This window comes from Gymnoscopelus braueri (assembly GCF_963280865.1).
Source record: "Gymnoscopelus braueri genome assembly, chromosome: 23".
In the NCBI taxonomy this organism is placed as follows: Eukaryota; Metazoa; Chordata; class Actinopteri; order Myctophiformes; family Myctophidae; genus Gymnoscopelus; species Gymnoscopelus braueri.
In genome coordinates, this window is record NC_137625.1 from 16,374,835 (window position 1) to 16,397,092 (window position 22,258).

A 22,258-nucleotide genomic window follows, 5' to 3' on the forward strand; every position below is an offset into this window, starting at 1 on the left:
ACTTCCTGTTCTTACATAAGGTAGAGCACAGCATCCCTGCCTCATTCTGCCTACTCATCTGTGTGTGTGTGTGTGTGTGTGTGTGTGTGTGTGCGCGCGCGTGCTGCGTAGAAGATTTAGCCTTGCGCCACATCTTTTCGCTCTCATTTGTCTCTCTCGGCGCCCGGTCTCCCTGTTTCAGCCCCCCCCCCCCCCCCTCCTTTCCACATCATGATGCTAAGCAGTGAAGGAACACAATGGTGGTTTACAAAATACAATTTTAAATACTGGATTCTCAAGGAAAGCACAGCCGATGCAGTGCCTTGGAGGAGTCAATTGAACCAGTATCCAGTATCAATTGAACTCCAAAGAGTTAACCTTTTTGGAGTTCTATCGGAATCAAATGGCCAAATGGAACCAAATGGACCCCTCCATTGGTATATACTCTTATGAGTTGAATGAACTCACCGATCCATTTGCTTACGTTTGTACATGAACACTAAGGATTTGACTGTGTAGGACAGAGTATTGTTGAAAATTATTCACTTTATTGATAATTATATTCACTTACTCTACCATACTGATTGGCTAAAATAACCCTTTATTCATTAACCCATTAAAGCATCTGTCATTTCAGATTTTCTCATTGGCTATTAAAAAATTGCAGATATACAAGCTCACAGCTTGTACTATTTTTGAACAATATTGAAGGTGTGAGAACTACTGGTTTAGAGGGCACTTGTAGAATCGACTTCAGGTCTTAAAGGGTTAACACATTACATGCCAGACGTTAATCTCATTATGTACTCACCAGTGCCAACGTGTTATTGTTGTTTTTTTGTTTTTTTCACGTCGCCATAGACCTTGTTAAAATCCTTAAGATTGAGCTGTGCACTGTTTGTAAACATCACGGACATCTCCCTGTTTCTACCAGTGAAGACCACGTGTCAAACAGGGCATCCATGTTGTAGTTAGAACGGTTTACGTTAAACAGTGATATGCGAGGAGAAAAAACTACAAGGAGAAAATGGAGTTTCAGTTTCGTCATTAGAACGAGGGCCGACGGGATCGGCAAAACCGGATCCCAAATAATTCCGTTTCCGGTGGTGCTACCGGAAACGGAAGTAGATAAAAAATTTCAGAAAGTGCACTTTTGGTGAAATCAACGCGAACCGGTGGTTCGCGTAGATCTACGCGATTGGCACGTGGCGGCTTTAAATAGGTTTGCGTAGATCTACGCGATTGGCAGTCAATGTGTTAATGGGTTAGAATAAGATCTGGATTACGGCTTTAAGGCATAAAATTGTTTTCACGTTTCATAGATTGCTTCACTTGCACATGCCACCAGTACGTTTTTATTCAGGTGTGCAAAATGCTCATCTGTAATAGTTACTGTGTCGGTTAAGTAAGATTCTTTGATGTTCCCTGTGGGGAAGTGTGTCCACTGAGCAGTGCCCAGGGTTTTGACATGGCCAGAATAGGGACACTAGGGTTCTTGTGCTTAGGGGCATGGCAGCAGTATGTCCCCTAGTGTCTTTTGGTGAGAACCGTCAACGTGACACTGTGCACGATCAGTAACACTTTCCTTAAAGGTCGGATCTATGATGCATTATAATGTGCTTATAAGGCATTATAACACTCGTTGTTAATGTTTATAATCATGTATGACAACTTATAACGTTATTAACGTATTGTAATTGTGCTGGTAATAATGAATTATAAGCTCAGTGGAACGGCACATACAGTAACTACCTTAACTTAGCTAGTTATAAAGTGTCTTTGTTATAAGTTATGCATAATTATAAACATTTATAACGAGTGTTATGAATCATTATAAGTGCATTATAGACCCAACCATTAAGTAAAGTGTTACCTGGTAGTTATAATGCGCTGTTCCACTATATAACTCATTATGACCGACGATCTCGATCTCATGTGTTGTGTTCGTACTTGCCGCGGGACATTCTGAACAATTCATTCCCCCCCACAACATTCTGAGTACAAAAACCTTTTGATATCTACACATTGATACGGACACATCAACTAGAGGTTGTCAGATAGTGATTCTGATGTTTTGGAGAAATGGAAGGCCGAAGTGTTATCCTTTTTCTCCCTCTCAAAGATTCTGATATCCGATATCCATAAGTGAACTCTGTACCTTTTTAATTCTGGTGCATTATCAGTGGAACAAACTGTGGTTTCATTCTAGACACGACATGTTTATTTACCCTTTTTAAAGCACTTTTTAAGCATTTCAAGCACTCTGTGGACTGTGGAAGGGGAAAACAAACAAAAAAAATGCACCGGATAATTGACATCTTCATCAACAATGTGCACGATTACCTATTTTGAAACGACACAAAAAAACATATACAGTATGCCATCTCTGTGTCCTTAGCAGTATATACCAATATGTAACAAATATGGTACAACATGTATACAAATATTGTCCCCCGGGGACCCCCCAACATTCTGTGAGGACCCCCCTCGGGGTCCCGACCCACAGGCTGAGAACCACTGCCCTAAAGAAGATACCCATTCTCTGCATAAGTGCTTTTTTTCCCTCCGTCATTCTCCATCACTCTCTCACTCCGTCTCCACCCTCTGTGTGGTGTGTGTGTGTGTGTGTGTGAGATGTGCGTGCCAGCAGCATGGCCGAAGCCTGGCATGGTGCTTTGACCTCAAATCTTGGGGGAGTCACACACCCCCATGGCACATCTCACGCACGATTGGCTGGGTAAGGTTGACCAGAGGGCAGCGCTGTTGGATGCCGCCATTGGATGAAAGTTATTTTGCTCTCGTTCTCATTGGTCAAAAAAAAGCCAAGGACTAAACTCTTGCTTTATGTGCATCATGTTTTTTTTTTTGTTTTTTTTTGCAGGGAAAGTATTTAATTTTGGTGTTTTTTTTTTTTTTTTCAAAGACTTTCTTTCATACTTGAAAGTTAATTCATCATACTCTTCTTCCTAGAAGGCAAATGGTCTTAACCCATTCAACCCATGCAAGTTGTGCAAATCTTTGAATATATATGTTTCTTTTTAAAGCAAACATTCTTAAATCTTTGCTTCTGGGGATTCTACAAATGTCTAAATCCTAACGGTAAAAAAAATAAATACTTATGTTGCTATAATATTAGTGGTTCTCAAACTTTTCTCATGTCAAGGACGCGGACCTCCATCTCAAAATATGTTGTTCCAGGGACCCCCTAGCAGTAAAGATTTGAGTAAAAAAAAATCGCTTGAAAATGTATATCTATATTCAAAGATTTGCACACATTTTTAAGATTTTTGAAAAACAGATCTACAAGCTCGTAGTGCGGCTCGTAGCTTGTAGATCTGCTATTTTTGAATAGCCAAAGAAATCTAAACTGACACGGATGCTTTCCCGGTCCTAATGGGTTAATGGACATGAAAATCCATTTGGCTCTTGTCAAAAATGGTGCTCAATGCATAGAGACTGAAGTCAGTTTTGGAAGTCAAAATGTACACAAGTTGTGCATTCAGGTCCCTGTGAGCAGTTCCAAACACACCGTTTTCTAAAGGTGTTTACAGCTCAGCATACGCTGCTGTTCCGTATGGACATCTCCTTTGAAGCATGGGGCCATTTGCTTTTATATTAATTTCCTTTCATCCTTTTTTTTTTTTTTTTTAACCCATTGATACCTGGAACGCATCTGTGTCACTTTAGATTTCTTTAGGCTATTCAAAAATAGCAGATATACAAGCTCATAGCGCGGCACCGAGTGCCGCGCTATGAACTTGTAGATCTGCTATTTTTGAAAAATCGAGGAAAAAAAAAATTGGGGTTTTTTTTTTCAATTATTTTTTTAGGATTTAGAAGACATTTCTAGAATCTTCTCAGGTCTTAATGGGTTAAGCCAATTCTAACAGAGATGCGTGTCATCCCGCTTGGTGAACATCCTAATTCACAAACATGAATCATCATCAATGTTGGCAGTGAGCCTCTCCTATAATTACTCTAAACTGACACTTTTATGACGGGAGTCATTATCCTTTTGTCGGCGATCTGTCCGGAAATATAGAAGTGTGGTGTGTTTGTGGAAGCAGGCCGTTATGCCAGGTGAGGCGCAAGACGGACATCTCGTTATGGTGGTCTATAAGACATTGGTTCTCAAAGTGGGGTCCTTGAAGGAGTTCCAGGGGGTCCCCAGCTAAATGAGAGATTAGGAACCAAATGGACCCTTATGGGTCTGTAAATCTGAGAATGTAAGAAATAGAACCATAATATTTGTTACACGGTTCCATTTGTTACACTCGGAGTTAAATTGACATTGATTTTACAATATAAATTGGATTCCCAGAGATAGAAATGCCATTAAATGTAGCCTAATGCATGTCAAACTGGGGGTCCTTGAAATGAAAATGGTTGAGAATTACTGCTAGAGCAGTAAAAAATCTTCTCTAAGGGGGGTCCTTTGGCATATCTTTTCAAATGGGGGTCCGCGGGCTAATTGTCAATTTGGGGGTCCTTGACATGAAAAGGTTTGAGAACCACTGGTCTAAGATTAGAGTTGAAAGCTGGTATCGGCGACTATGCCAGTCTATGCCGATCCAATACCACAGAATTTATCTCATGATATGTCATTTATAGTCATTAGTTATTTTGAATGCTTCAGTAGTTTTTTTAATACTCTTACTGTAATATCTACATGATTATTTTACTATTCATTCCTAGATCAGTGGTTCTCAAACTTTCAAGGACCACTGTAATTCTGAATATGCAAATGGAACCAAATTGTTCCATTTGTACACTCTCAGAGCTACAGACCTGCAAGGGTCCATTTGGAACCCGCTCAAGGACCCCAGAGAGTCCCTGGACCCCACTTTGAGAACCTCTGTCCTAGAGTATCGGAATCGGGAAGGAAACAATGGTATCGGTACATCTCGATCTAAGATGACTTTTTATTTAGAAAAGGAGTGTAGAGAGAGGGAACGGAGGTCGGAGAGAGGACATACCTGTACATGGCAAGGCATGAGGGGACTCGGATTTGAACTCTTGACGTCGTGACTCACACAAGGAGCATCTGCTTGGCTACTTTTCAACCTACCACTCCTATTTTGGGCATAGTGTACTGTACATGTCAAGACTTAACGGCGTGCAAGAGGCTAGGCATCTGAGAAAATGGTCTATGTTTGTGTCTGTGTGTCCAGAGCTAATCTTGCAAACTGACATAAGTTTTACATTTTTATATTTTAACTTTAATAATGGAAGTCAAAGGGACTGTGACGCTGAAACTTTCCCCAAATTCGGATTAGTCATAGATGTGTCATATAGAAGACTGGCGTCATAGAGGTCATAGATCGTCTGAGATCCACATTGGGGTCCCAGCATTTCTATGTAAGCCTTGCCGAGCCATGAGACCCATAGGGCAGGAGCCTATCCCCTGTTTCTGTAGCGTGAGGCAACTTGATGTGCAAACACACGCCCTGGACATGACGCTAGTATGTCTCAGGGACTTACCCCCCCAATCCAAACCTTGACACGGAGTGCCAAGCAGGGAGGCATTGGGGCCCCTTTTTAGTGTCTTTGGTATGACCCGGCCGGGATCGAACCCTGACTTCCCAATCTGAGGGACACTCTAACCGCAAGGCCACTGAGCTGGTTGAGCATTTCTATGCGGTCCACATAAAATCCAATTTTTTTGGGTGAAAATGGCATGAGCTTGAAATGCAAGCTCTCAACGCAACACTGTGTGAGTGACGGCAATTTTTTTCCCTATGTAGCACCATAATACGAAGGAGTATAAAGTAGGGCCTAAGTGGTTAGTGCACTAAGTGGCCGAGGCACCTGACATGTTATTATGGTCTAAATGGTTCCTCTGGATCTGTTCTAAGTAACACCATCATTAGACTTGTGTTATACACACACACACACACACACACACACACACACACACACACACACACACACACACACACACACACACACACACACACACACACACATATACACAGAGCCTAAGTGGAGGACAAGGTAACAAATAGCTGCTTTATAGCGAGTCATATCTTTTTCTTTTTTTTTTGCCGTTGCCTCGGGCAGTGCAATGCCCTCCGTCTCTCTGCAGCCCCTCCTCCAACCACTCTGTAGCATTTTAATGTCGGAGCATTATTGAGTGAGGTTATTATGCATGCAGTCGTAAACGCTGACCATTTGTCTATGGGTTGTCGGCATACAGTTTAATAAAAAAAAATAAGTAATTTTCTTTGACTAGACCGCACACACACAGTCATCCACACAGACCGATTTGACGCCCCTCCCCAAACAACATGAATGTATCAGAATCCGATCCAACTTTATTGTCACATCACCGCTTTACAGGTGTAAAACAGTGGGAGAAATTAGTTTTTGTGGAAGCTCACATCGTTTTTGTTATTTCCATAAGAGACGGGGAAGAAGAAGAAGGGGTGGCAAGGGGAAGAGATCAATAAAAACGAATTATGTACATATTTACACATACAGTAGTACCGCATATCTATCCGGTGTGGTAAGTACCTGAGGGAAGAAGACATAATGTACCATAATGTACGAGATCACCAACGCTATGCTCAAGGCACCCTGCTGAGACTTGGTGTGCTCTTTGAGTTACTGTACTCGCACCTCGACCTATTAGAAAATAGCAGATCTACAAGCTCATAGCGCGGCACCGAGTGCCGCGCTATGAGCTTGTATATCTGCTATTTTTGAAAAATCATCAACATTTTTTGAAAATCTTTGAATAGGCTATATATTTTTTAAAGCGAACATTATAACTCAAATCTTTGCTTCTGGGGATTCTACAAATGTCTTCAAAATCCTGACAGTTTTTTGAAAAAACTTGTGTTGCTATAATATCAGTGGTTCTAAAACTTTTTTCATGGCAAGGACCCGCAAAATGATATGTATTTGGTCGCGGACCCCCATCTCAAAATATGTTGTTCCATGGACCCCCCAGAAGCAAATATTTGAGTTAAAAATGTTCGCTTTAAAAAAATATATATATATATTCAAAGATTTGCACATTCTTTCAAGATTTTTCAACAATAGATCTACAAGCTCGCTATGAGCTTGTAGATCTGCTATTTTTGAATAACCAAAGAAATCAAAAAATGACACGGATGCGTAACCCGGTCTCAATGGGTTAAGTTCCAAAGCTCTTCTACCAGGAGTATTGTGACGCATTGACAAGCGCCCATCGACACCGAACCATCCAGCTAATGTTATGCCTTCTGCTGTAGTCATACCCAGTTGAGGGGGACCTATCCCTAATGGAACCGCCGTCGTAGCTGAGTGGGTAGAGGGGGCCGTCTGGGAATCAGAAGGTCACCAGATACACCCCCCCCGCCCCCCGGTCCATCCGGTCTATGTGCAAGACACTTAACCCCTAACGGCTCCACAGGCATTGTATTAATAACACCCCCTAGTCCTAGTAGTTAAGATGAGTAAATGTAGAGGACAAATTTAACATATGTGCAAATTTATTGTGACTAATACCCCAACAACAACTAAAGGGTGACTAAATGAAACACACGGAGACACACGGAGACACACACACACACACACACACACACACACACACACGCTCTGATTAGTGTCAGAGCAAAATGTTCTTCTAAAAAGAACATGACCTTATATCCTTGCTACAGCCACCATTACTATTCATGAAGGAATTCCAGTGAATGTCAGGCCTGTTTTTAAGTCCTTATAATCTCTGCCTGGTTGTGTATTACCCCTGAAAGCTGAAACCCTGTCAACGTTTTAATCAAAGAAAAAAGAAGCGAAAAGCAAAAAAAATGCTACAATAGTGTCATTAGCGTTGTTTCACACATTTAGTAAAAGGAAGTAAGGCTTATGGCTCTTTTTGACTGCAAAGCAAGGGTAACCCAAAACTTTACGGAACCCGTGAAGTTCTATGACCATTACAACCCGAATTACCTCTGAAGGGTGAGGTCTTCATAAAACTCATTTAAAAAAAAGGCAAAATAGCAGATCTACAAGCTTGCGACGCATTGTGAGCTTGTAGATCAGCTATTTTCAGCAGAGATATTTAGATGTAGATGAGATGGAAACTATTTGAAATTATGTGGATCTCGGGATCCGCGTAGAAACGGCGTGGCTCCAACATGGATCACACACGGTAGTTTCGCGGGATCTGTACAGATAAGGAAGAATGTGAAAAGGAAACTCTCGCGTCAACGTTCTGCACATTGACGGTAGCTAAATGTATAGTCAGAGTCACACATCCATTAGCTGTAGAGATAAAAACACGTTTTTGAGTTTAAGGGGGGACTCTGAATCAATGTTTAATGTCCTTTTAATTGAGACTTTGTCTTGTACAAAAGCCAACGTCGTGCGTCCCCTTGTGTTGCTGTAACTCAAAGTGCTCGAGAGCCATCGTGAAATATTGGGCATTTCTTGCCAATCAATGATCATCATTGATTGTTGGCTATTCTAAAGCCTATATGTGACTGACCTTTAACCCATTAAGACCTGGAACGCATCTGTGTCACTTTAGATTTCTTTGGCTATTCAAAAATAGCAGATATACAAGCTCATAGCGCGGCACCGAGTGCCGCGCTACGAGCTTGTAGATCTGCTATTTTTCTTTTCATTTTTTTTTTTTTTCAAAATGTCAGGACTTAAAGGAGAATTCCGGACAAATTAAGTGTTATCTTTGATGTCTCGTTACTCACCTACCGATGTGAAAAGTAGCGTTCTTTTTTTTCATATATTCCCCTGTCGTCATTTTTTAAACCCCCTCCGTTGTCATAATGGGAGCGCGTGGCTAAGGGAAATTCGTCTATTATAACCGACGCAAAGTTGTTTTTTTCACTACTAGTATTCATAGTAGAGTCTCATGATAGTCAAACATGCGTTGAAACTATCTGCGAGGCTGCCGTCAATGGCGAACGATTTAACACTGGTTGCTTGTTTCCAGATTCTGGCAACACGAGTTGCCAGGTTCTGGAAGAAACAAGCAACCAGTGTTAAATCGTTCGCCATTGACGGCAGCCTCGCAGATAGTTTCAACGCATGTTTGACTATCATGAGACTCTACTATGAATACTAGTAGTGAAAAAAACAACTTTGCGTCGGTTATAATAGACAAATTTCCCTTAGCCACGCGCTCCCATTATGACAACGGAGGGGGTTTAAAAAATGACGACAGGGGAATATATGAAAAAAAAGAACGCTACTTTTCACATCGGTAGGTGAGTAACGAGACATCAAAGATAACACTTAATTTGTCCGGAATTCTCCTTTAATGGGTTAAAAACAACAGTAGTGCTCTTTGTCTTTAACCACTTAAGCCCTATGTACTCAGTTGACCGGGGCCTCTAGAGCTCTATAACTCGTCCACTCCTTTTTTTTTACCCTCTATACCAAATCTCTTCACTGGAAGTTTTTGCCAAATATTGGCAAAATTATTAGATTAGTAAGATTTAATGACACATTTTCTGTCAAACTGATTATTCGATTAAACGTCAACACCTCTAGACTACAACGCCATACGCTCCGTGTCACGCTTGTCGTGTCAGATCGTGTACGAACGTTTTGATCACCATCTTGGTCCTTGTTGATGCGTCTATTTTAAATTCCATCTCATTTTTTTTCTTTCCCCATTCCTCTTTTTTTTCTCACCGCCTTTCTCTTCCCTTTTCCTTTGCTCTCCCCATCTCTTTCGGTCTCTTGCTCTCCTTATCTCTCTCTCTCTCCCTCTCTGTGTCTGTACTTCTTGTGTATAATTGGCAAGAGGAGCTGACATTTAGACTCCTTCACCTCTCAGACATGACTTCCGTTCCACCATGAAACACCTCATTAGCTGGAGATGATTTCTATTCCTTTTTTTTTTCTCCTCTTTCGTTATTTCCCCCCCTTTTTCCTGGTCTTTGTCTGGCTGTTAAAACTTCTGCTCCTCTGTGTGTGTGTGTGTGTGTGCGCGCTGCCTGTCGGGCTGCCCAGCAGATCCACAATAGACAGTCGGTAACCAAGAAAAGGTCAGGTGTACTTAAGTCTTTTCTCCCGCCGTGAGTTTCCCTTCTTAATGGAAGGCCTGGAGATAAGCCACCGGATGTGAGACACCAAAATGGCTGACTTTGCTTAGCCAAAATCCTCCAAACAAAGGTCCTTCCTCTGCTCCCCGCAGTAGTGCCAAATATGGTTAATTTATGAAGATACCCCATCCCAATTGGAGCCACTTGAGGCAAAATGGTACCCAAATCATACAAATGGCCCCCCACTTTGAAAATCTCCGCACTAAATTCATCACTAGTTAGGCACAAGATGGAGATTTCTGGCCAGGTAGTATTCTCAAAGATCCCCGTGCAGACCAGTGTGGTAGCTGTGATGACACACTCCGACAGTAAGCTTCCACACATACAAAATGGAGGATGATGTGCTTTTGGATGAGCGAGGGCGTGCTGGCCATGTGTGAGATTAACCTACCTCTGAGGTGCCACGCTATGCTGACTCTGAACGCTGCGAAGAGGGGAAGAGAAGAGAAGGACGAGACTAAAAGCTATTAGACTTGAAGGCTATTACATTCTGGCCAAGGTTAAGGGAACCGTATTAGCTGCTACATTCGGTGGTTTTCAGAGCTACTTTGAGACACACACACACACACACACACACACACACACACACACACACACACACACACACACACACACACACACACACACACACACACACACACACACACACGTGTCATGCTAACATCGCCAATATGCCTGATTTGTTCTTGGTGGAAAATAAGCCGTCATTGAAACACTGCCTGACTGCTCTTTTTTTTTACGGCATGGCTCTACAAAGTTAGACATATTTTACTTTAATTCTATAATGGAATTAAAGGGGTTCTGATTGAGTGTGAAACCTTGCCCAAATTTATAATCACTAGACGTTGTACCACCGTGCATTGGAGCCGTCCCTTTCCTGTGACGATTTCAATCTTTATCTTTTGCAACATGGGTGCAGGGTTCTGTTGAAATGTTCCTTGAATCTCATTTCAGTTCAGGTCATGTCATTGACCGGAGCACACGCGTGTGGGTTACATGGGATAATGAAATTATTCAGCCGTGTGTTTGTGTCTCTTTGTGATAACGGTGCTCAGGGAAGGCAGTGGGAGGGTCCTCATATTGTCATTCATGACCTTATTCTGCCTGTCGATGCCTGTCATTCATTTTTCTCTTGTGTCTTTGTCACTTTCTTTATTTATATTTAGTTTTCTTTCGCTCCAAAATGGCACCTGTGTGTTTGAGTTTGTGTTTGTTTCTCTGTGCGTGTTTGTGTGCTTGTTGTTTTGAGTGCATGTTTGTGTGCGTATGTCTGTCTGTCTCGTTGTGATACCGGGAGTGACACAGAAACCCTCAGCCTCTTTTGAAAAATGCAAATGGGTTCTATTTGTGGCCCGCTCCTGTCAGAGAATGCATAGAGGGGAGGCTGGTGTGGAGTTCTCTCTGTGTGTGTGTGTGTGTGTGTGTGTGTGTGTGTGTCTGTGTGCGCGTACAGACCGAGTCTGCTTGCTTTTGTACGAGTTTGACAGGAAGTTGGTATGCCTTCGCTGTGTGTCATTGTGTGTATTGATTGCCTGTGTGTGTGTGTGTGTGTGTGTGTGTGTATATTGATGGCAAAGGAGGCTGTTTGTGTTTGAGTTGTGCACGTACGTGTGTGAAATGCAGGGTCCCACTCCCTCACTGTGTCAACACAAAGACAACAAACAGGGCTTGTGCGCGCATGCATGCGACGTGCGTTGCGTTGGAATGGTCTCCTCCTGCACTGGATGTATTGAACCATGCAGTCTTTTACTGTACATGCAAGAGTTGATAATGTTCCATAAATATCTTTCTATTGCTTATTCCAGTGAAAAAAAGCTTGTGCCAGGGACCTCCTTAAGAGATTTTTCTTTTAAATAGCTGAAACATACTGTACAGTATTTAATATAATATGTATTATATAAAATGTATATTTTATATAATGAGCATTAAATATTGCTATAGAGCAGGGGTTTTCAACTGATTTTGACCCAGGGACCACCATTAGACTAAGAGCAACCTGGGGACCACCACTATTGTGCGTGTTGGGTCCATCATAGACCCACCCCACACAATAGTGGTGGGGGGGGGGTTCATGCACCAAAGGGAGCTGGAGAAAATAGCTATAATATCAGTATAATATTTAATGAAATACAGTGATTTTGTTTGAATATGATGGAATATGATTAAGGATTACTGTGAATCACACACACCATACAGTAAAAACTTCTTCTTCTTTTTTTTATGCATGTCCCGGGACCACCTGCAGTTTTCCGCGGACCACCGGTTGAAAACCCCTGCTATAGTCCATATTCACACGGTGGCCATTTTGGAATTTAACATCGCGTTGCTGTGGCAACTGGGGTGGCATTTCATTGACTTAATGGCAATATGGCCGCCGTGTGAATATGGTTTATAGAGTATTTGTTCGGTTACAGGGGCCTCCCTGTTTCTCCAACTCTTGAGTAAAGTGAACATACATTTTCATGGTGGGATACCAATTTCGTCCAATAAAGAGAGAGAACTCATACAGGATTAACAAGTGAAATGAATTGTGACAGAATTGGAGCACTATCGAACTGAAGCTGATACATGGGTTCTCTCTCCTGATTGAATACCTGAAATTTTTATATATATATTGTATATATAATATTCAAAATGTACTTTCTCTTCTCTGCAGCTCGAGAGAAGGTGAGCCCCCTGTTACTGAATAGAATAGCGATGATTACTATCAGAATATATAGAGCTTCAAGTTTTTAACAAAAAAAAATGTTTTGGTTCAAACAAAACGTATCACAGCACCTTAACCCATTAAGACCTGGAACGCATCTGTGTCACTTTTTAATTTGAGCTAAAAAGCATTATTTTACACTTTGGCTATTCAAAAATAGCAGATCTACAAGCTCGTAGCGCGGCACTCGCGCTATGAGCTTGTAGATCTGCTATTTTTGAAAAATCATGAAAATGTGTGCAAATCTTTGAATATATATATTTTTAAAGCGAACATTTGTAACTCAAATCTTTGCTTCTGGGGGGTCCCTGGAACAACATATTTTGAGATGGGGGTCGGCGGCCAAATGCATATAATTTTGGGGATCCTTGACATGAAAAAGTTTGAGCACCACTGATATAGAAACATACGTTTTTTCAGAAAACTGTTTAGAAGACATTTGTAGACTCGGCTTCAGGTCTCAATGGGTGTTTTAAACCGTTCCTCCCCCTGGAAATGGAACCCCATCAAGGACCCCTGGAAGTCCCCAGACCCCCACATTGAGAACCAATGGCTTATTACCTCCATATTGCCTCCATTCGAGGCTCCTAACATCACTCTAACATATCTCTCTCTCTCTTTTTCTCTCTATCTCTCTAGGAGAAGAACAGAGACAACAAAGACAAGCGTTTCCGTCCTCTGTACGACATCCCCTACATGTTCGAGGCCCGTGAGTTCCTGAGGAAAAAGCTGATTGGAAAGAAGGTAAGGATGGGCTCCCATTCACTCTGTTGTTAATGGAGGGAGAGAGGGGGGGGGGAGGGTTATTAGAGCAGGGGTTCTCAACCTTATTTGAATCAGGACCACCCCCACCTTTCCTCAACAATATGTATATTCGTATATATACTAAATCAATTCTTTTTTTTACATTAACCACCAATTATGCCACGGACCACTGGTTAAGAAACGATGTAATTATAGAACATTAGTACGCTGGCATCAGATTCAATATGATTGCCTGTGGTGTAGGCCTGACCTCGACTAAGTCGACTAGTCGACTGGTTAGTCGCGGGGGGTCCAAGTCGACTAAGTGTCTCTTAGTCGAAAAGTTTTTTTTTTTTTTTAAGGGCCAAAAATGTTTTAAATTGTTTTTTGGCCAAGTCTACGCCTGCAACCACACGTAACTTCCACTTTATTCTTCTTATTCCTCGTCTTTGTATTGGTATTGTTTGTGTTGGAGCGCCTCAGTGCGGCTGCAGAGTTCATGTGCAACCTCTTCCAGAGAGAGATAGAGACACTAGAAACTCTGCTGGAGACAAAACAAACTGTGTAGACTTGGCCCTTTGAAATAAAATGTATTTTGGCCCCAAAAAAATAAAAGTTTTTTTTTTTTTTTTTTTTAGTCGACTGCCAGTCGACTATTGGCAATTAGTCGCCAATTAGAGTCGACTAAACAAATCCTTAGTCGGGGACAGGCCTACTGTGGTGTAGTCAGCTGTTCGCAAAACAAAATGATAGCTCTGAGGAGAGACTATTGGAAGATTTGTGTGTGATCGAAGAAAGGGTGGGGGGGGAAACCCTGCAACACGCACACACACACACGCACACGCACACGCACACACACACACACGTTAACGGCTTTGCCTAATCTTCGGTCTCTCCAGATCAAGATGTATAGGTCTATCTCCGTTTACGGTCCAGGCTGACGCCCTGGGGTCTGGTATCGGCCGGCTCTCCCGTTTTAAACAAGCGCTGTTGATTTCTACCTCTTGTCTGCATCGATCCGCTCTGCTCTACACACCGGGGGCCCCGGTGATTTACACCAGCTAACGCAGCGGGGGGGTCATGGCTACGAGCTAAAGAGACCCAGGCACGCTGCCCTGTGGGACGCCACTACTCATTTGGCGCTCATGTTCACATTCATTGCACACAGCTGTGTGCACACGTCCCATTTTCTCTCTGCCGCAGTCAGCACTTCTTTCGTTGATATGTTGACTGTATATGTCCGTGGACCCCCATCTGAAAATGTTTTGAGCCAGGGACCCCCAGAATAAAGGATTTGTGTTAAAAAATGCAAATGTTCAAAAATAGCAGATCTACAAGCTCGCTGTGTGGCACGAAGTGACGCGCTGTGAGCTTGTAGATCAGCTATTTTTGAATAGCCAACTCATAAATGGATAAAGTGGTTAAAATGATTGTGATGTGTTACATGAACTACTTTTGCTGGGGACCCCCTGGAACCCCAGGTCCAAGGACCCCTGGGGGTCCCCGGACCCCACTTTGAGAACCAATGGGCTAGAGTTCTCAAATTCTTAGTTACCAGTTAGGGGCCGGGCCTTAATCTTCAGGCCCGTTGAGAGCTCTAATGTAGGCATTACGCAAGACAGTCTTATCCAAAGAGACTTGCGGGGGTGCAACATCAGAGTAAATGTCACGGACCTTAGTCAACAAACGACGGGGTAAATGGAGTGCAAAGAAAACAATGGAGTGCTACAAATTAGGATACCAGGTACACATCAAAGGTCATTCCACAGTTTGGGAGCCAGGAGGGATAAGAGTCTCGGACACTTACAGCATTGGCAACTTTAGTTTTAAAACTTTGATTATTTGTAAGGTCAGCGCACGTTGATGAACGCACATGAGTGAAATTAATCATCTGTACGTGATGCGCGTAGTCCGTAGTCTCCTACATAAAAAACAATAAAATACACACAACAAACACAGAAGGTCAGGGTGTCATAGGGAATGAAGGGACAGAGGTCCTGTTTTAGCTGCTCTAAGCGAGTGGTAAGAGGTGGAGAATGGATCATGTCCTGAAAGTACGGTGGTGCCGCAGCCATACTCTTGATTGCCTTTTAGGTCATCGCCAGTGTTTTGAATTGGATGCAAGCAGCAACCAGAAGCCAGTGAAAGGAGCGCAAACGTGGGGAGACAATTATTGGAGGTTGAAGACCAGGCCGGCGTGCCGCTGCATTGTGGATCATTTCTAGAGACGGCAAGGAGAGGGAAGTCTCTTTTGACGAGGCTGGAGACAACTGAGGCCTTGGATAAGGGGCTTAGATTGTTGCTTTAGATGGGAGAGAATTGAGCGACAGGAAGCTGAGTATAGTGAGTGGGAAGGACACGCAACACATGTCTACGTACAAAATCAAACTGCTCTCCCCATTTTAAACATCAATCTGTGTTGACAATGTCATCCTGAGTACAGTAGATGAACCTGAACTTCTCAGATGGAGATATTATCCTGCTTCATCTTACGACGACTAGTGCGCACATTGTGAGCTTGTAGATGTCTTGTTTTTGCTATTTTCAAAATAGGGCTGCTGTGGTTAAACCCAATGTATAAAAGTCCATCCACAAGCTAAAACATTTAGAATTTCTTTGACATTTCTTTGGAAACGTAATGACATACTCAAAAAAGTGGTTAAGAAACTGTGTAAGCAAGACTGCGAAGGTCAAGGAACACTACTGTGTCATACATCTTCACATGGGTGGATAACGGACCGACACAGATCAGATGCATGGGGGATTTAAAAAAAAAAAACGCAGCGGAGACGTTGAGGTGTGCAGGCGGCCATGACAAAAGATGTCCGTCAAAGATGGCCATAACAAAGATGGCCCTGCACGCATGAGCTGAGGGTCATAACGACGGCAAGGCACAATGAGTGTAAAACCCAGACTGGGCCTGTTGGAGAAAATTGCATGCTCATCATGTTTTTCCCCCATTAAAATGCAATAGCCCTGCGCTAGTATGAACGTGCTCGAACACACGTGTCCAGATATGGATTTCATATGCATATTATACGAGCGTGTGCACCTTAGTCTGCCATTTCAACCGATGCGCTGAATGTTATGCTTTTAAAATGCGCGCTCACACACAAAGCACACACACACACACACACACACACACACACACACACACACACACACACACACACACACACACACACACACACACACACACACACACACACACACACACACACCTATAGCAGCCCATTCCTGTGGCTGTTAAGTGTTTATCCTCGCCAGCAATAAAGGCTCGTGAGGCAGGGAATGTGAACCACATTGGAATAAAAGAAAGCAGGCTTCATGCCCCCTCATTAAGGGTCTGATCTCGGCTTGTTTACATGCCGTAAACAGCGGCTGTGTGCGTCAACGCCGTCGCACGCACGCACGAGCGCATTGATCGAGCCACCAACTACTCATAGAAAAAAATATTGTCACTGTCGGGCAGAAAACCGGTTTCTCCATATTTCATATTTTTTATGTTTTTCATAAATCAATGGCTATTAAAAAATGGCAGATATACAAGCTCATAACGCGACACCGAGTCCCGCGCTATGAGCTTGTAGATCTGCTATTTTTTATACTTCAGATGACAGTGTGTCACACAAAAGTAGCGAAACTAGCCGATTTTGAAGTAAAAAAAAAAAAAACCATTTGAAATCCTTTCACCTTTTTTAACCCATTAACTGCCAGAGGTATTTTCATATTTTTTTTAGCCAGTGCCAGAGTTTTTCATTGAAAAAAAAAAAGTACTCAGGAGCCGAGATACAGAATTTTTAAGTTAACAAGGAAGTGGATAGGAGTCTAGATCTTCGAAAAATCATATATCCTTGTTTTTTTATTTTTATTTATTTAGTTCACGTAGATCTACGCGATTGGCAGGTGGCGGCTTTAAATAGGTTCGCGTAGATCTACGTGATTGGCAGTGAATCAGTTAATGACGACCTGGCCAAAATGGGGTTGCAAGGTTGGGTTCTATACTTATTTAACCAATAAAAAGCATTAACAAGAGCTTGTGTCAAAAAACACAAGTGCAATACATAGGATCCGTAGATTAGAACACAGTTTGCATTTCCTCAAACGTAACGGTTCTGGACATGAGCGGTTTACCACCCGACAGCGACGCTATGCCATCCACACATGCCCACGCACACACACACACACACACAGACAGACAGTGACACTCAGGCCCTCTCTGGTGTCACTCTCTTTATGTGCGAGGCTCGATTCAACAGCATCACTCATCGCCACTCTGGGGCGTTGAAAAGAAATCAGCTCAAATGAAATGGTCCTTTGCCTGAAGCTAATGCTAATGATTAGCGTGCGAAAGGAGGAATGTGTGTGTTTGGGAGTGTGGGGGAGTATGATGTTTGTGTGTGTGTGTGTGTTCTCGCTTTGTTCGAGGATATTCCTGCAGTTTTTCCACATGGTCGACACTCGATGAGCCATGCAGAGTTGATGGGTTTCTGTCCGCCCGGGCCTTCTCGGCACGTTCACGTTTGCGTTTGCTCCAAACACATTATTAACCCATTAAAACCTGAGGCGATTCTTTAAAAAATCTACATCTCAACAGTTTTTTGGAAAAAATCTGGAAAATACTCGGTGCCGCGCTATGAGCTATGAGCTTGTATATCTGCTATTTTTGAATAGCCCAAAGAAATCTTAAAATGAGACGCAGATGCGTCCCCGGTCTTAATGGGTTAATCACCCCATTGCAATTGATAACGTCAGCCACACCCCCCAGGCACAGACACGCTAACGCCGCTGTCAGACAGGCAAACATCGTCCCGTCACGTAGATCTCTGCCAAACCGCTCCATGAAATATTTAAAACGACACTTAAGATGGCGTTTTATAATGACTATCCACACTCCAGCTCGGTCGATGTTCTCCTGAAGATTGCCGATGTGTCTGGCCTCGCGATCCCGCCCGCTGAATATATATATACGCCACTGTGTTCTTCCACAGTTGATTAGTATTGAAGGCGGACCTTATATGCTGTTTGAAGTGAGTTGCGTGTTAGTGGTGGAGCCCTCGTCCATCCGGCGCGCACACACACACACACACACACACACACACACACACACACACACACACACACACACACACACACACACCCACCCACGCTCACAAACTCATACACCCACGCATGCACGCGCACACAGACACACACGAGCGCGCACATGCACATCCTCTCACACTCCCAAAATCAATAAGAGAAGAGTGCTGGAAGGCTGCTTCTCTCCCAAAGCTTGAATTGTTGCTAAGACACTAGGGCAGAGCTAAAAATAAAAAACCCCTCTTGTCTCCCCCACCCCACCATCAATGATTATTGCAGAGCTTCGAAAACTATGATCATTACACTTTTTTTTTTTATATGATACAAGCTTCACCCATGCGGCTGCCTTGGCAACAAGGAACCAGTAGGCAGCAACGCAAACCCATTGCAGCCTCGCTATGGGTAGATGAGAGTTTATTTGCAGCCGCAACACTTAACCCACCAGGTATTAATGTTGTTCTGCAGTACCTTAGCCGCCAGACTGTCAGACCGCATGCTGCTAAAGATGCTTCTAAAAGGTACACTGGCGGTTTGGACCGCTGCGAGCAGGAGGCTTCTGTCGACCCACTTAACGCGCCGTCCAATCTCAGAACCACTAAGCACTAGAGGGAGCAGCAGATTTGGAGCACTAAGCATTAGTGAAAGTCTTAAAACCGATGCTTTCACTGAATTTCTGCTCCAGAGAGAGAGAGAGGGAGAGCGAGTGAGAGAGAGAGAGAGAGAGAGAGAGCGTGCGTTTCCCCCATCCCGCTTTCATCTTCCTGCGACAGAAAGTGAGATGGAGGCCCTTTTTACCTCGACTGTTGTGGGGTAAATTGGGACTTGACCCAAAGGAATTAAGAGGGGATGCTCTTAGACTTGTCTGGGTCTTCCCCGAAAGAGAGAGAGGGGGGGGGGGGGGGGTGAGAGATATATGGAGGGAGAGAAGGGGGGGGGGGGGGTAGTGCGAGAGAGGGAGAGAAGCAGAAAGGAGAGAAGGTGGGAGAGAGATAATGGTGCAGTTGCGTCCTGTTTTGGCCTCGGAGTTTCACTGTCAAACTTAACAAGGTGGAACGGGACTCGACCAGTATTCATCTCCCATTGGGTCACTGGATTCAGGTGGACACACACACACACACACACACACACACACACACACACCCACACATCCACACATCCACACATCCACACACACATCCACACACACATCCACACACACACACAGAGAGTGTGCTGAATCCCCAGCTGTAAACCCCCCCGGCCCTTAAGTCATGAAAAATTAAAAATAAATAAAAGTTCAGAGGCTGCCTCAAAGCGTGCTATGCTACACGGTTGCAAAAACAAGCGGATTTTCCCCTGACTAAACCCTCCGCGACGTGACTAAGCATTAACTATGAGTCTCGGCATGCTGAGATTTAAGCTCAAAGCCGTAATACCACTGCTTCACTTTGGTGGAATAAAAGCTACATTACTGGCTTTTCTTTCCACCCCCACCCCCCCCACACCCCACCCTCATTTCAGTTCCTCAACTCTATATGGAGAACGCAGCTCTCTTCATCTTTTATGAAGCATATCTAATATCCATATTCAAAAGGCTTTTGGAGCGTTGTCTGTATCTGATAAAAATTAGAAGGCAAGGGAGTTGGATCGCGATGATAACCCCAATTCTGATTCCGAAACACACATCTGCACCTACAGGTGGCGCTGTTGAGGTCTTGGAGCCCTGACCCCACGTCCACCAACACATTACTTAGAACACAGTGCTTCTCAAACTTTATTTTTAATTTCAAGAACCCCTAGTTTGGTTTGTATTAGGCCATGGAGGTACCAATCTGGGAACCCATCGCCAAATAAAAAGGAAAAACGGCGCCCTCTGGTGTTTTTTACTCTTTCACTTGGCTCTGGGCCGAGCTGAATGGAGCACCCGTGCGCAAGGAAACCGGGGTTTTGGTCTGCCCTCAGCGCACCACTTCCGGTGGTGCGCTTATGTTTTCATTCCCACTAACAATATTTCTACACGGAACACTAACACCACTTCTCCCAGAGAACATCGATCGTTTTGGTTGTAAGCCCACTTGTTTCTATGATGAAAGAGCAAGTTAAAATGTGAATATCTTTCCGTGTTTTTGTCTGCTCCAAGGACGCTATTGTTAAATGAGTTTCGGTTTGTTTTCAGTGGGAAGGGAGCGCAAAGACAGTAAATCCCGCCCACTACATTTGATTGGGTAAAGCGCGGCCTGCTTCCTGATCTGAAGGCACGCCCACTTGTAAGCTAACGCGCACACGTTCTGAACGGGGCTCTCGACAGATTCAGTAGCATAGTTCTGAATCTGTTCTTGAGAGATTATGGAGGTACAGTTTTGAAAGATTTGAAAAATCGTGAAAATGTGTGCAAATCTTTCACTATATATTGTTTTAAAGCGAACATTTTAAACTAAAATCTTTGCTTCTGGGGGGTTACTGGAACAAAATATTTTGAGATGGCCAAATGCATAATGAGAAGGCCAAATACATATCATTTTGGGGGTCCTTGACATGAAAAAGTTTGAGCACCACTGATATAGAAACATAAATTTTTCAGAAAACTGTTGGGATTTAGGAGACATTTGTAGAATCGGCTTCAGGTCTTAATGGGTTAAAGGAACCTCTTTGCTAATGCGTAATGACCAGCAGCGCTGTGAATGGGGAATAGAAAGCCGATGTTCACATCTGATTACAGCTGAGGCGTGCAAGACTTCCGTGTCCTGCATGAACTAACCCTATGCTTCATTTAACTGTGGACCCCATGGAACCCCCTCAAGGACCCCCCTTTTTTGAGAACCTCTGACTTAGAACCCCCACATAGCCATAGCCTCTGGCTGCAGCCTAACCCTACTGTGAAATGGCAAAAACAGCTGATCTAAAAACTCACAATGCGTCAACATTGGCTTCCACTGTGAATACCACTGACCTAGAGTACATGTGCTTTGTTTTTCTTGATTAATTATAGAAGTGAATGAGTTTTGAAAGCTTGTGGTTGTTGACGATCTTTATCCCATTGTCTGTGATTCACAGTACACTTGACATTACTGCCAAGCGTTTTTTTCCAAATGGTCGGCGTGGGTTTGTTTGATTTTCGAGTAAGCCGTTGGATTCAGTTCATTTCACTACCGTATGAGGCTAGTGTTTTAATGCATTTTTAAGTGCGGATTGATTTGAAAAGTCTAGCCTAAATAAATTAGTTCCTATATAGAGGAGATTTGAATCAATTATTGCGGTAAAGTTCTGTAAGATTTTAATGACTTCGGATGAAAATTTGACTGAATGCAAAATCGAATAAAGCCACTAACGCGAAAATCGTCTGTTTCTGTGCGATACATGGCCAGAGTTTTGAACAGACAATGACGCGTATTGACGCCAATATGGTCTTTTAACTTTCATTCATTTGGACTAATTAAGGTAATAAATCTACACTGCAACACTTCTCTTATCTGCCCTTTTTTGTTTCTCTTCCAACGTCTCTCTCACACGCTCTCTCTCTCTCTCTCTCTCTCTCTCTCTCTCTCTATCCTTCACTTATACATTACCTCCCCATTGAAATGGCGGCGCTTGCTTTGTGACATAATTCCAAAAGGCTCGATTTGGCTAACTTTATAAGTAGTGCTTCTTGCGGGGCTGCTGGGTCTCAGCCTCAGCAGAAAAAACCTCCCTATGGAAATGTTGCATTTAAGCCACT

General features: G+C 43.2%; 1 protein-coding gene across 2 annotated transcripts in view; it reads left to right on the top strand.

The window, feature by feature from the left end:
• Window positions 1–22,258, top strand: part of snd1 (staphylococcal nuclease and tudor domain containing 1) — a 352,436-nt gene that overhangs the window by 45,095 nt on the left and 285,083 nt on the right. Inside the window, exon 11 of one of the 2 annotated variants that reach the window (XM_080420799.1) lies at window positions 13,378–13,482. In XM_080420799.1, coding sequence (XP_080276925.1) covers window positions 13,378–13,482 — 105 coding nt within the window. The remainder of the gene's footprint in view (window positions 1–13,377; window positions 13,483–22,258) is intronic. The other variant, XM_080420800.1, reaches the window with a different exon arrangement.